Below are 15,851 nucleotides of genomic sequence, written 5' to 3' on the forward strand. Positions count from 1 at the left end.
ACTATTGTAAACCACATCAGCAAGTTAATACATAAAGCTTTGCATTTCAAAAAACTAGACACTTTAGTAACAATATTACAAAGGTTTTAGCTTCAAAAATAACTGAAAATGAAAAAAATAAACTTTTAAAGAATTAGCATCATAAAATTAATTTATTCCAAGTAAAAATACAAAATAATATTATGACATTGACCAGATATGAAAGTCCCTCCCAGAAACAACTCTATTAATGATTGAGAAAGCACTCCTTAAAGAAAATACGAAATAAAATGAAAAATATGTAAATATGTTTAATTTTTTTCTTAGCAAAAAATCTTTCTAAAAATAACAATGAAAATTTGTCTCAGTACAAAGGCTACATTACTATTGAAAAAATACCAGCATGAAGAAAAGGTACATATTTGACAGTAGAAAAATGATTTCAGTGAATCACAATGTCTAAAGTTTGCAATGAAAATAAATCTGCAATAAAGATTTATGCCTTTTTTCTTTTCTTTTTTTTTCTATTTTTTATACAAACAGTACAAACAGTATTGCACATAACAACAAATAGTCGAGGTTAGGTTATAGCCTTCAAAAAATCGACTAGTTCAAGTGTCACGTCAAGGAAAGGCCACAGCAGGACCTGTGATACCCGGGGGCTTCCCATTAAGTTGCAGGTCAGAACACCTCCGTGTTTTTAAAAAATAATTTTTTTCGAAGGACCCTCTCTTTTAATATAACATTAACAACTTGGGGGCACATTTATTTACAAAACAAAAGGGAACATGTTATAATTTAATAAACTAAAAAAAGTTCTCTTTAAAAAAATACAAACAGAAGAACTCTTTCACAATCCTGGTCAGTCGTGCACAATCAACGCTTGATTATAAATATACAAATTAAGGGAAAGTAGTTTCCACCACCTATTCACAACTTTCAGCACCAAATGGAGTTTATTTTTTGTAACCTATTCTTCATGACAATGTTTTTTTCGCCTTCACGTCAGCTTTATGCTGTTCAATCTTCCAGCATTTTTTTTAAAATCTCAGTGTTACTTTAGTACATGAAAGAGGGGTGCTTCTTCAAAAAGTTTTGCTTCTTTCACATAATTAGGTAGATTTCTGTAGGTTAGATATGATCTTTAATATTATAGTTATAAAGCTCTAACTTCTTCATTTTCAAAAACACAAATAAGCATGAAAAAAATAAAGTTACCCATCTGTTAAATCATTTTTCTTGCAGAATTAAATTAATATATATTTTTCTGAATAAACTTACTTAGAAAATATCATTTTCTTTCCTATATTTCAAAATTGAGGTATTGCAAAAGATCATGTCAGTCAGAAAGCATGCCTTTTTCCTTAAAAACAAACAAACAAAAAAATCTTCAGCCAACTTTTGAAAACTGTCTAGAATACAAAAAGTAGTAGTGCATAACAAAATTTCTTGTACAGATGAAAAAAACCACAAACATAGAAAAAAACAAACAGAAAACCACAGCTGGGCTGGAAAAAAGCAATTATTACCAAAAGCCCAGAGGTAACCTCAAAGGGGGAGAATTCTAATAAGCATTTTTAATCCAGTAAAAAACTATTTCGTTTTTTTTTTCTTTTTGAAAACAAACTATAGTTTGAGAGCTGGTAATTGCAACTAAACACTGAAGAAACAAAACAAAACAAAGCACTATTAACTTAAGACAGTACAAGGACATCACAGCACGTAAAACACAGCGACTTAAGTCTGTTCTGCAGTGTCATATCCAGTCAGATTGTCCCCAGAATTCCAAAACATAGGAAGAAGATTTAAAAAAAGACTTACACAGTCTCATAATCATTATGTGTTTATATATTACTATCTGCAGCCCAAGAGTGAATGCTAAAAAAATGTCCATGGTAGTACTAGCAGGTCTGAATTCTATTCAAGCTTTACAGGATAAATCCAGGGAATTAAGTAGTTAATTTCTCACCCAGACAACCAACCCTGCTCAGGCCATCTTAGTTTGTCCAGACATTTCTTTAGCATCACAATCACACAACTTTCTTAAAATGTGCCTAGTTTGTCAACTGACAACTTATCTCTATATACTGTATATATTCCTAGTGTTTGTAAGCTAAGATGAGCTCTTTGGTTTTCTGGACAAGGTCTGAAGCTATGTAAAATGGTGCAAGCACTAGGAGATTGTAACTAAGAGCTCATGTGTTAGTTAATAATATACCAGTTATGAACTGTCAAGTTCGTTAATGTCTGACACAGAGGCTTTAAACAGTTAAAGTTTGATCACAGTTAGACATAATCACTTTACTATATAAAATAAATTGCACAATATATAACAGAGCACCGCAAAGTACTTCATCTACCATCCACAAATTTGCTTTAAGAATATCCTACACCTAGGTTTTATATTGGTTGTTAATATAGGTCATTCTGTTATGGGCTCTTCCTAATTTCAGAAGCATTCCATTTATTGAGGCATGCCTTCCTCCAGTCAATTACCATTTCCGTGAATGAAAAAAAAATTTTCTTTAAAAATCAGTATTTTATAGCTTATATAGATTCTTAATTTGTGCATTGTGGGAAGGTTTTATACTAGACATCAGATATAAAATTTATTGCATGCAGCAACCTGATTAAGTAAACATGCAGTCAGAAACAGTGACCTTCCTTTGAAGCTTTCTCAAGTCTATTCTGATCTCCTTTCGGCAGCTGATTCTATCCCTAAATCACAAAAGTGTGTTGTTGGGTTTTTTGTAATTGATACCTTAGCCTGAATAGAGTATTATGGTATTAATAATACCATTTTAATAGCAGCAAAAGCTATTGCAGCATAAATTTACATAACACTAAAAGATCTAACCAAAATCCTCAGCAAAACAAAAATCAAACATGAAGGAAAAATAAAGATTCAGCTTATGAGGTATCCTTACATGTCAAAATAGAGAGCAACTAAAGGCTTATTTTCATTAAGGGTTATCCTTACTCTAAATGACCCCAACTAATGATTGCTGAATTGTTGTGAAGTTTTTGCTACATCCGCCACCTACTCACGAGTATTACCTTTGGTAAGTCTTCTCCTAGGGGCGATTCTCTAAGTTTCTGAAAATAAGTGCATGCTCCAGTTCAAAAACGATCAGAACAACAACAACAACAACAACAAACAAAAAAATCACAGACATCAACCTGATGGCCGCTGATGAGAATGGCAGTCTACGAGTGACAAATCAGGTGTAAGGAATCAAGGTACCAAGCAGACAAAGGTGAGAATCAAAGTGCAAATCAGTACCGTTATACACTCTGCAATTCTGCGTTATACTGGACACTGAGTTCAGTAATATGACTGTAAATAATAATAATAATAAAAAGACCCATTTCTTCTTTAAAAATCGAGAACAAATGCACAGATTTCCAGAACACTGTAAGCCCTGAGGCAGTGCCCTCTCTTTTCCCTCCTTGTTATCTACTCCAGTACTTGTGGCTGGGTCTGCCCTGGGCTCAGCTCCAGCGGAACGGAACGTGGCGAGGGCGGTCGCCTCCCTCCTTCACCAGCGGTTTGTGGAATTCCCGCCCGGCGCGGGAATGTATGCTCGCCCAGCAGTATTCGCAGTAATACTGCAGACAGGTGACGTTGGCACAGAAGAACGGGGCAAACTTCCCACCACAGCGTGTGCCCTGGCACTCATCACACATCTGATCATCCAGCACATATGGCTTCACTTCCACCTGGACCCAAAGAGGAGAGACAGGAAAAGAGATTTTAGCAAAGCTTCCTCACATTTCTTCCCCTCGAGAGCTCATAACGTAGCTTAGTATGACTCAGGCTCAGTGTTGAACTCAGCTGGCTATTAGCAGTGGCTGAGCGTATGGGCTTTGGGATCTGCTCCTTGATGTGCTCGTTGTGTGATGACAGGTAAATTCTTAACCTCTCTCCGCGCTCCTGCTGGCTCCATCTGTGGGTCTGTAAAGTAGGTTTAACAGTGAAACACATACCTGTGTATCTGTATGGGCATTACAGGGTCTGCATCAGAGTGCTGGTGAGGATTAAGAGAGGAAGTGTGTGGAAAAGCACATGAGCTGAATCCTGAACGCCGGCAGCACGTGACAGGCAACAGTGTTTCAGGGAGAGAAACCAGCGAGGACAAAGCCCCAGAGCAGGCAGGAGCTGGGTGGAGGGGAAGCCCCCTGAGGGGAAACCCCCTCGAGGCCAGCAAGGCCAGCTAAAGGGCGACCAACGAGGCTCTGGGCTTTGACGTTTTAAACACAAGCTTTCAAAACACTAACCTCTCTCAGTACTGTTTACAATGGGCCGGAGGGAAAGGAGGACAAGGGGGATATTAAGAAACTACTATAATGATTGAGGCTGTTTTAGTTTTAGATTTTATTGCCTTAATCTCCCTCCAAGACTGGAAGCTTCAATAGAGGACTTTTCAGCACAGTCCTGCAGGGGGCATTTTATTCTAAATGAAGCAATGCTATATTATATAAAAACCAGGAGAGAGGAAGAACAAAATTTCCCCAGTTTTCCCCCATGTTCTCTTCCTAGAACCTCAGACAGGGAATGCCGTTCATGTTTTCATGGTGAATGTTAGAAATAAGTAGGAAGGAGGCAAGTCTCTGTGTGATCAGGCTCTTTCTCACGCCAACCTCAGAGCCATTCTGGGCAAGAGCAAGCAAGCTCTGTGGCCACTGGGGCTGTGGAGATGGGGACCCATGTTTTTTTCTGATATGAGCCAACTGCCTGACGGGTCGAGCTGCCTCTGGACACAGCCAGGAGGTTCCAGCAGGGTCTGGGGCAGGCTACCCCGAGGCTGCAGGGGACAGGGTGGGATGAGTGGGGATGTGAGGGCTGCTGGGACTGGATTCTTGAGTTCCTGGTCCTTCTCTTCTCAAGGCCCCTCCATCGGCCTCCTCTGGAGTTCTGTCTCTAACCATGAGCTCAAGTCACCGGTCCTCAGCCAGCCAGAGATTTTTGCTCGAAGGCCCACTGAAGATGACCTGTCCCAGCCCTTTGGTTACCCATGGGGATTCACTCTGACTCCAGTTCCCTTCTCTTCCCCTCCTCAACCTGACAGCTTAGTGGGTGGGCTTCAAAAAAAAAACCTCACATTCATCTCTCCATCATAATTAAAACTGTCGTGGCTCTGAGGTCATCTGTCTGGTTCAGATCTAGGCCACATTACCAGCTGTGCAGGCTACTCAGGCACTCCTCGTCTGTACCCTGGAGGAAAAGAGCTCCTATGAGGAGCAAGTGAGCTGAACCACGTCAAGCACACAGAACAGTGCCTGGCGTGCCATAAGCCCTAGTTAAGCATCACTGTCACTCCTCTCGCTTCCGCTCTAGTCCCGCCCACAACACGCACCTGACGTGCCCAATGCCAATGACCTCGGCGCTCCAGGCCTTCCCTGGTTCAATTCTCCTGTGTCCACGTGAGCATTTCACTCATCTGCCTCTCGGTGTTCCTCATCTAGTCAAAAGCCCGTCAGTTTCTCCCCTGCCTTCACGAGTAGCCCAGCTGCCTCCGTATAGCAGGTACTCCCTGTGCCCTGTGACTCCAGAGTAAGCCACAGCCTTTGTGATCTGCCCCAGTCTCCCTCCCAACTAGTTCCCAACTCCAATGCAACCTACTCTCTTTTCCCGCTTAAGTGCTCAACCCACCCAACAATTTCACATACCCAAGAAAGTCCAGTCTTTCCTTTCTCTTTCTTTCTTAACATAAAATTAACAATCTTAAACGATTCACTGGCTTTGATTACATTCACAACGTTGGACAACCACCACCTCTACCTAGTCCCAAAACATTTCATCACCCAGAAAGGAAGCCTGTAGCCCACTAAGCAGTTATCCCAACCTTCTCTCCCTCCCCAGCCCCTGGTGACAACCTCTCTGCTTCCTGTCTCTGCCGATTTACCTATTTTGGATATTTTATAAAAATGGAATAAAAAACTGTGACATTTTGTGTCCGGCTTCTTTTACTTATCATAATGTTTTGGGGTTTATCCATGTTGTAGCATGCAGCAATATTTCATTCCTTTTTATGACTGAATAATATTCCACTATGTGTGGATATATGTGTATGTAGATATATACACAGTATTTCGTTTATGCATTCATTCTTCAATGGACATTCAGGTTGCTTCTACCTTTTGGCTATCTTGAATGATGCTGCTATGAATGTACGTGTACATGTGTTAATCTGAATACTTGTTTTCAATTCTTTTCAGTATATACTTAGGAGTTGATCTGCTGGGGCATATGGAAACTCTATGATTAGCTTTTTGAGGAACTGCTAAATTGTTTTCCACAGCAGCTGTACCATTTTACATTCCCACTAACAACGTACGAGGGTTTCAATTCTCCTGTATACTCACCCACACTTGCTGTTTTCCATCTTTGTGATTAAAGTTATCACAAAAGAGGTGTGAAGAGGTATCTCACTGTGGTTTTGATTTGCATTTCCCTACTGACTAATGATACTGAGCATCTTTTCATATTCTTTTTTTTTTCCTTTTCTTTTCTTTTCATATTCTTGTTGGCATTTTACACATTGGAAGAAAGGTCTCTTCAAGCCCTTTGCCTGTTTTAAAAATTGGATTGTTGAGTTGAAAGAGTTTCTTTGTATGTGCTAGATACTAGACTTTTACCAAACATGATTTTGGGGAAGGGGGCTGTGCTGGGTCTTCATCGTGGCACACAGGCTTCTCCAGTTGGAGTGCTCAGGCTCCAGAGTGCAGTAGCTGCGGCACGTGGGCCTCGTTACCCCAAAGCACGTGGGATGTTAGTTCCCTGACCAGGGATCAAACCTGCGTCCCCTCATTGGAAGGAAGATTCTCAACCACTGGACCACTAGGGAAGTTCCTATCAGGCATATGGTTTGCAAATATTTTCTTCTGTTTTGTAGGTTGTACTTCACTTTTTTGAAAACGTTCTTTAATTAAACTAAAAAGTTTAATTTTGAAGACATCCAATTTATTTTTTTCTTTTGCTGCTCTTCTTCATGATGCCATAGCTAAGAATTCACTGCCAAATCCAGGGTCAGGAAGATCTGTCCCTATGTTTCCTTCTAAGAATTTAATGGTTTTAGCTCCCATATTTAGGTTAATAGATTTTGAATTAATTTTGTATACAGTGTGAGACCAGGGTCCAACTTCATTCTTTAAGTGCCCCAGGACCATTTGTTGAAGAGACTATTCTTTACCCATTGAATGGTCTCAGCAACCTTGTTGAAAATTAACTACAGGCTGACCTTCCTTAGCTATTTCTGTCCCACAGGGAACTCCTCCTTCTTCCTCTGAACTTAATACTCCACTTTGCTCCTCTGGCATTTCCTGTCTATAGTCCTGCCTTGGTCAGCATCTTTCCTTATCTTCTAGCAACTTGAGGACAGAGTCCTGGAGCAAGGCACGATGGTGGTAGATCTGTGGAAGCATGTGGTCTGCAGAGACAGTGGGCTCCTGGTGGGGAAGGGAGCTGCAGGCTCATTAGAGTGTATATGAGCTGGACTGAGCTCCCTGCACTTGGAGGCCAAGAAGGAGTGAAGGGATGACTGAGTGCCTAGGACTACCACCTCGGATAGGGTTAGGGTTAGGGTTAGAGTTAGGAAGGCGTGCCAGGAACTGGAAGTAGTCAGCTTCTCCACCTGCGGTCCAAGAGCTGAGGGCTGCTCTGCTTCTATCTCAGGGTACTCTATCTTCTGCACTCAGGGTGCTCCAGCAACCAGATCTGAGCCCCAAAAAAGCCCAGAAAGAGGATCCAGCAGTAAGAGAGAGGACTGGTCTGAACAAAGAGAATTCACACTCAGCAAAACAAAACAAAACAAAAAAAGCTGCCTGAGAATGGGACCACAGCTCTTTGTAATATATACACACATGAAGAATACTTGAGGAGAATACTTAAGTAAGGGTACTTTCCAGTTTTTCATATGTATACATTAATGTTACTTTTGTTCGGGTGTAAAAGTGACATTGTGGTTATATGGGGGCTTTTGTCCTTAGTTATTTTTAAGAGTTTTATTTTTTTTAATTGAGGTTAAAGTCATAAAGAATTAACCATTTGAAAGTGAACAGTCTAGGGGCATTCAATACATTCACAATGTTGCGTAAACACCACCTCTGTATGGTTCCAAAACACTTTTATCACCCAAAAGGAAACCTTGTACTCCAGTTTTGCTTTTTAGAGAACCTTTTAGAGACACATACTGACTTATTTCAGTATGAAAAATTATATGATCTCTGGGATCTGCTTCAAAATAATCTAGAGTGAAGGTGGGAAAGTGGGCAGAGGTGTAGATGAAACAAGACTGGTCACAAGTCGATAATGATTCAAACTGAATGACAGGAACCTTGTGTGTTCATAACTGTTCTAACTGTATGATGGGGTTCATCACACTATTCTCGAAGGACAGGGAAGCCTGGTGTGTTGCAGTTTATGGGGTCTCAAAGAGTCAGACATGACTGCGACAGAACAGTACTCTTTTAAGACATTATAATAAAAGTAATTTTATTTATATAAAATATTATCGCAAAAATTATTATTGTAAAAATTGTAAAAAATTATATAAAATATTAAATGTCTATTATTAAGACATTAAAAATAAAAATTACTAAGACATTATAAATTAATACATCAAAACTGTGACTTTTTGACTAACTATCAGATGAACTGAAGAGAGGATAACATTGTTGAGATTCACTGTAGTGGGCTAGAAGATCAAGGGGTATAAATACTTCAAAGTTCTGGGAAAAAAATAATTTGAAGATGAAGAAAAAAGAAAAATTTTAAAATAGATCCAGGAGAACCTAATAACAAAACCTACATGACTTAAATAAACCGAAATAACAAGACGGGGGGAAAAGTGAGGAAATGTAATTAGATGACAAGAGTCCTGGAACTGCGTATCAAAACCTCCACCAGGTCCAGTCCGGAACAATGAGAAAAAACACACCCCCCAGGTGTATCCCAGATATTGAAACCAAGTCCCCCTAAAACCTACTTCCCCTGTCCAGTTATGATTATCCTCTCCATCTAAAACTTTATGTTCTTTCCTGTCCTGCCCTCTGTTCCTCTCAGGATGGAGGAGTATCAGAAAAAAAAAAAAAAAAAAAAGCGGGGGGAACTGCAACGGAGCAGGACCGTGTGGGGCCCTCCTGGGTGAAAAAGCCTCTCTGTGTTCCTTGTTTGTAGAAATAGGCTTTAGTCTCCGTCCCGAAGCTCCAAAGAACAGACTCAACCAGTTACTAAGTAGGGGAGTGAGGAAATGCAGAAACAAAGAAAAACCAGTCAAGAAGTAGGAGTCCCAGTTCCTCCTTAAGAGAAATGCATGACAATCTGACATGTATCTTTGAGCAGTTCTGCAAGAACTAAGACCCTCAGCCAGGAGGAAGGTGGTGACCACATGCTGCCCATAAGCATACAGACCCCAGACTGGCTGGAACTAGAAGGTTAATGATTAAGATTCTTGAGACACCACCCTATTACCTCATCACCACCCAACCAGAAGAAAGTCATGTCCCCTGCGTCCCTCACCCCAAACGCTGCCCTTCAAAGAAAGCGCTTCCCTGAAAGCCACAGGGAGTTCAGGTCTTTTGAGCATGAACTGCCCATTCTCCTTTACTCGTCCTGCACTAAACACTTCCCTACAAGCCGGCATCAGTGAATTGGCTTTACTTCGCCATGGGTGAGGGGATCCAAGTTCGGCTGGGTAACACCCATATGTGTACAGTTAGTTTGTCTTTTTAGTTTTTTGCTTCTATTGGCAATTCTGCAATAAAGATACCTTCCATATGTTCTCACATCTGTGGTTTTACTTCTAAGCATTGGGATTATGACATTAATGACAACCAGAAGTAGGATTATTGGGTCAAAGAGTATACACATTTTGAAGAATTTGCCAGTTTACCTCTTTAAAGGGTTGTAGCAATTCACATTTCTATCAGCAAATGATAAGTAGTTATCACTTCTTTTAAATGGTCTCCAGATGAGAATAAAATGACATCAATTTTCTTCTTCCTGACTATAAAGAAACCTGAACATCTTTTTAGGTGGATTGCCCATCAATTCTTAATGTGAATTATCTTCTATCCAGTATACCACTATGTTGTATGTCTTTTTCTTGCCAATTTTTAAGAGTGCTTTGTATGGTACAAATAATAATCTGTAATTTTTTTCCAAATCCATAATTTGCCTGCTGACTTTTTTCAGGGCATCTTTGCCATTTAAATGTGTTTTATTTTTACATAGTCTAATATATTTATCTCCTTCTGAAGCTTCTAGGTTTCTAACCTTTTTTATAAGAGTATCATCAATTTTTTACATTTAAGCATTTCTTTATGTGGATCCTATCTTTATGGTTTGTTTCATTACAAATAATTTACAATTTTTGTTCAAATTGTGACTATTTTCTCCCTTTTTCCCTAGAATAGCATAAAGCTGCTAATGTTCTTCCAAGTCTTTTTTTCCCCCCAAGATTACAGTCCTTTCCTTTATTGGATTTCCAAATTTTAAAAACTTACAAGTTTGTAAGTTTTGTCATTTCTCCTGACAGAGAAATGATATCTTGACTAGATAAAGGATTCGGGGGTCTTATCCTTCTCTCTCAGACTGATTGATAGTATTCCTTGGTGTTCAAGCTCCCAGTGCTGCATATGAAAACTCTGATGTCAGTTTTCTTCTTTTTTCTTCCATTTATAAGAGATAGTAATAGCTACTAGCTCTTTCACATGGAAACATGCAATGTTTTCTTTTTATCTTCAGCATTCAGAAATTCTAGTGTTATGGAACCAAACTTGGGTCTGCTTGCCCACCATAGAGCAAAGCCAATTCACTGACACCAGGCTGTGGTGAAGGAAAGTAAAGCATTTTTTGAAGGGCCCAGCAAGGAGAATGAGAGGCTCATGCTGAAAAGACCAGAACTCTTTGATGGCTTTAAGGGAAGGGCTTTAAAAGGTAACATTTGAGGTGAGGGTTGCAGGGGGCATGACCTTTTTCTGGTTGGTCGGTAGTGAGGTAACAAGGTGGTGTTTCACGAGTCTTAATTATCAACTTGGTTCCAAACAGCTTGTGGTCAGCATGTAGTCACCAGTCTCCACCTAGGGGCCAGGGCGGTCTTAGTTCTTGCTGAACAACTCAAAGATGCGTCATATTGTCGGATTTCCCTTGAGGAGGAACTAGTACCCTGTTTTATCACTGAACTGTACTTTCTTGACTGCTTTCTCTTTCTTGACTGCATTCCCTGACTCCTCTAATTAGTAACTGCTTGAGTCCTCCATGGAACTCAGGGAAGGCCTCGGAGACTAAAGCCTCTTTCTACAAACAAGAAACAGGGGACAAAGAGGGGCTTTTGTACCTAGGAGGCTATTTCAATTCTTAATACAGTATGCAAGGAATAGGTGGTAGTTTAGTCGCTAAGTCGGGTCCGATTCTTTTGCAACCCCATGGACTGTAGCCCACCAGGGTCCTCCGTCTACAGGATTTTCCAGGCGAGAATACTGGAGTGGGTTGCCATTTCCTTCTCCAGGAAAGATCTTCTTGATCCAGGGATAGAATCTGCATCTCCTGCATTGTAGGCAGATTCTTTACCACTGAGCCACCAGGGAAGCTCTCCATTTCATAGGGAAATGGTTAAATAAAATGTGGTACATCTACCCCATGGACTATCATGCAGTTACAAAAAAGACTGACTTAGTGGTTCATTTGGAGGGATTTCAATAGCAGGGGGATATTAGGATCTAGTGGAATGATGGATACAAACACCTACTGCAAACTGAAGAACACTAAACAAACATTAGGTCAAGTAATACACTCGTGCTGATACTTGAAAATGCAGTATGAATGAACTGCACCTTCTGTAGCGTTATTGGGCACCTACTGACCTGGGGAGTTCATCTTTCAGTGTCCTATCTTCTTGCCTTTTCATACTGTTCATGGGGCTCTCAAGGTAAGAATACTGAAGTGGTTTGCCATTCCCTTCTCCAGTGGACCATGTTTCGTCAGAGCTCTCCACCACGACTTGTCTGTCTTGGGTGGCCCTACACAGCATGGCTCATAGTTTCATTGAGTTAGACAAGGCTGTGGTCCATGGGATCAACTCCTAGAGTTGGTGATGGACAGGGAAGCCTGGCGTGCTGCAGTCCATGGGGTCGCAAAGAGTCAGACACGACTGCGCAACTGAACTGAACTGAACTGAACTGCACCTTTCTGTGTATTCAGGCTTCCAGCTGAGCTTGGCACCAATATCCCTCACCACATGGGGGTTTGAGGGATCCAGTAAACACAATACTCAGAAGATCTGTCAGAAAGCTCTATCAGTCCAGAGGCACCAGGCACAGGCACACACTGATGCCTTATTTAATCAACTTCTTTAATGAATAACAGATTTCTCATAAGTTAATTTTCCATAAAGCAGACATTTTTCCTTTTCGGTGCTAGACATCTTGAATTTTGATATTTTTAGACAGAAATCTTCCTAAAATGTACTATCTATTCTTTCCCCTCTCAAGCAAAGGGTACTACCAACACCCTTTACAGTAAGGTAAAGGATGTCTTGCAGGTAAGACGATGCAGTGGTCAGTTTTTCTGTCACCTCCTTCAAAATGTGTCTGCCTGCTACCACTGTTAATACCTTTCAAAGACTCTTTATAATTTTGCAACTTCAAATAACTGTTTAACTGGATTAAAAGCTAGATGATCACATTTGCTGAGACTAGTACATTAAATAAGACTCTGAATAAAGCTGAAGAGAAAAGGATGTAACTTTTGGACCACCATAACCTCTCAAAGGGTACCAGTCACATGGTATCTCAGACAATATGTACCAACAAACAGAAGTAGCTGCATGAAGGACATTGGTAGTTAGGTGGTCCTTAAATTAAAGAAGAGTAATTATTTTCACCCAAATGGATTAATTTATTTGATGAATATTGATGGAGCACCTAGGCTTTTTTGGCTTCCCTGGTAGTTGGTAAAGAATCTGCCTACAAGTGCAGGAGACGCAGATTCAATCCCTGGGTCAAGATCCCCTGGAGAAGGAAATGGCAACCCACTCCAGTATTCTCGCCTGGGAAATCCTGTGGACAGAGGAGCCTGGTGGACTACAGTCCATGAGGTCATAAGAATTGGACACAACTTAGCGACGAAATCACCACCTATTCCTTGTATGCCACCGTATTAAACACTGAAATATAACGGAGAATAAGACACAGTTCTCCCTCAAAAGAGTTTATGGTCTATTTGAGAGCTTCTTAAAGGCCTTCCCAACCATTTGCAGTGTTTGCCGTATCCAAACACCATCTGTACTATTACTTGATGTTTTACCTGACTATCTAAATTCTATTTTTCGCCAATACACAACACATAACTATTAAAATAAAAACAGAAAAAGAACAGATGTATATACAACTGAATCACTTTGCTGTACACCTGAAACTAACTCAACACTGTAAATCAGCAATGTGTGTGCGTGTGTGTGCGTGCTCAGTCGTGTCCGACTCTGTGATGCCACGGACTGTAGCCTGCCAGGCTCCTCTGTCCATGGGATTTTCCAGGCAAGAATACTGTAGTGGATTGCCATTCCCTTCTCCAACATTGTAAATCAACTATCCTCCAAAATAAAATAAAATTTAAATTAAATTTTAAGTAAGATAAAAACAGGTTTCTCTGTTAACCACCTAAATCACCATTAGGGATCATTAAGCTATGGCATTTTGGAGACACCCACCTGCTGGAATCATATTGGGCATATTGGAATCATATTACTGATTTATACAACCATTAAAGTTTAAACACTAGAGCCCAACACAGAGCCAATCAAATCACCAAGCTGACCTTCTTGTTCAAAAAGGTTTACAGGACCAGGAAATGAGAACTTCCAGCAGAGAGAAATGCTCGAGTTCATACACACACCGAATGGAGATGAGCATGCCCCAGGATGCTGAAGAACATGTGCAACCTATTGATGAGGGGTAACTATTAGGGATAAGGAACACTGATGTGGGATGCTGGATAAATGGCTATAGGAAGGTGGACAAGGGGAATAATATATGCAGGATGATATAGATGGGAAGAAGCCACACTTTAGTAATAAACTGATCTCAATGCTAATGCTGCTGTGCTTCTAACAAACCAGGGAAAATATTTCACTCTGTAGTCTTGATATCAGTCAACAAAATGACCTCCCAAAGTAAATAAAGCAATGACTAATAGCTCTTGGTAGCAAAGAGGTGATACCCAGGGAGACCATAAACTAGTAACAGGTCCAGAGTTCTCTCTCCTTGGACCCGAAAGGCTGCAGAAATGAGAAAGGAAGCCTTAGCCAAGGTCAGGTTCAGCTTGAATTATGTGTTAAAAGTTATGTTAAGAACAGTTACAGGATGGACCCTGCGGCAGTCTGCCCTTTGGTCATGGGAAAAAAAACAAATCAAGTCTGTCAGATACTCAGCCATCCCAAGGAAGGTAAGGCTTGCTTACAGGTGTCTAGTAGAGAAGGAGCAGCAGTGATTTCAGATCATGGAGTCAGAGTGGACAAACTGGAGAGACAGGCCAAGTGAAGAGGAATAAGGCATAATTTAATAGGGATAACTGTCTGGGAAGGCCTGCCCAGAAGTCAGGTAGGCCATTTCTTATCATCTGGAGCAACATGCTTCCTGGAAAGACCATTTTATTTGGTATACAGAGAAGTCTGGCAGGCTATAGTCCATGGGGTCACAAAGGAGTCAGACGCCACTTAGTGACTTAACAATAGCAACAACTCAAAGCTTTAATCATAATGTGCTCCTAATCTTCTTGGCATGTGTCACAGAGTACATCTTTCCAGGTCTAAAATCCACAATAACCTAATTACCATCCTCCCCACTACACACAGTATCTTAAGAGTTGCTAAAGAAAGTCCTCCACTGGCAGGCAATACTGAGAATGTTTAGTAGTAGTAGTAGTAGTAGTTAAGTCGCTAAGTCGTGTCTGACTCTTGCGATCCCATGGACTGTAGCCTGCCAGGCTCCTCTGTCCATGGGATTCTCCAGGCAAGAATACTGGAGTGGGTTGCCATTTCCTTCTCCAGGGGATCTTCCCGACTCAGGAATCAAACCCAGGTCTCCTGCATTGCAGGCAGATTCTCTACTGACTGAGCTAAATTTTTAGTTTTTCAACTGACTATGAATTGGAATCCTGCTGTTCTGAAAGTAGCTGACAGATGCCTAGGAAATTAAAGCAGCAACATGAAAACAGCTTTTCCTTAGCAACAAACTTACCCACAACCTTCCAGATAGAGCAGATTTGCAGTAGGTAATTTTAGTAGAAATATGGGGTAGATTAAGGAAAATGAGATGAGAATACCAGACCACCTGACCTGCCTCTTGAGAAACCTATATGTAGGTCAGGAAGCAACACTTAAAACTGACCATGGAACAACAGACTGGTTACAAATAGGAAAAGGAGTACGTCAAGGCTGTATATTGTCACTCTGCTTATTTAACTTATATGCAGAGTACATCATGAGAAATGCTGGGCTGGAAGAAGCACAAGCTGGAATCAAGATTGCTGGGAGAAATATCAATAACCTCAGATATGCAGATGACACCACTCTTATGGCAGAAAGTGAAGAGGAACTAAAAGCCTCTTGATGACAGTGAAACAGGAGAGTGAAAAAGTTGGCTTAAAGCTCAACATTCAGAAAACGAAGATCATGGCATCCGGTCCCATCACTTCATGGGAAATAGATGGGGAAACAGTGGAAACAGTGTCAGACTTTATTTTGGGGGGCTCCAAAATCACTGCACATGGTGATTACAGCCATGAAATTAAAAGACGCTTACTCCTTGGAAGGAAAGTTATGACCAACCTAGATAGCATATTCAAACGCAGAGACATTACTTTGCCGACAGAG

The 15,851-nt window shown here is 40.6% G+C and overlaps 1 protein-coding gene across 3 annotated transcripts in view; it reads right to left on the reverse strand.

Moving 5' to 3' along the window:
- Positions 1 to 3,471: 3,471 nt before the first annotated feature.
- The window catches only part of CPEB3 (cytoplasmic polyadenylation element binding protein 3), a 149,672-nt gene continuing 137,292 nt past the window's right edge, over positions 3,472 to 15,851 (reverse strand). For all 3 annotated transcript variants that reach the window (XM_068961515.1, XM_068961514.1, XM_068961513.1), the window contains one exon: positions 3,472 to 3,699. In XM_068961515.1, coding sequence (XP_068817616.1) covers positions 3,472 to 3,699 — 228 coding nt within the window. The remainder of the gene's footprint in view (positions 3,700 to 15,851) is intronic.

The sequence above is a fragment of the Capricornis sumatraensis genome, chromosome 23, assembly GCF_032405125.1.
Source record: "Capricornis sumatraensis isolate serow.1 chromosome 23, serow.2, whole genome shotgun sequence".
NCBI lineage: Eukaryota > Metazoa > Chordata > Mammalia > Artiodactyla > Bovidae > Capricornis > Capricornis sumatraensis.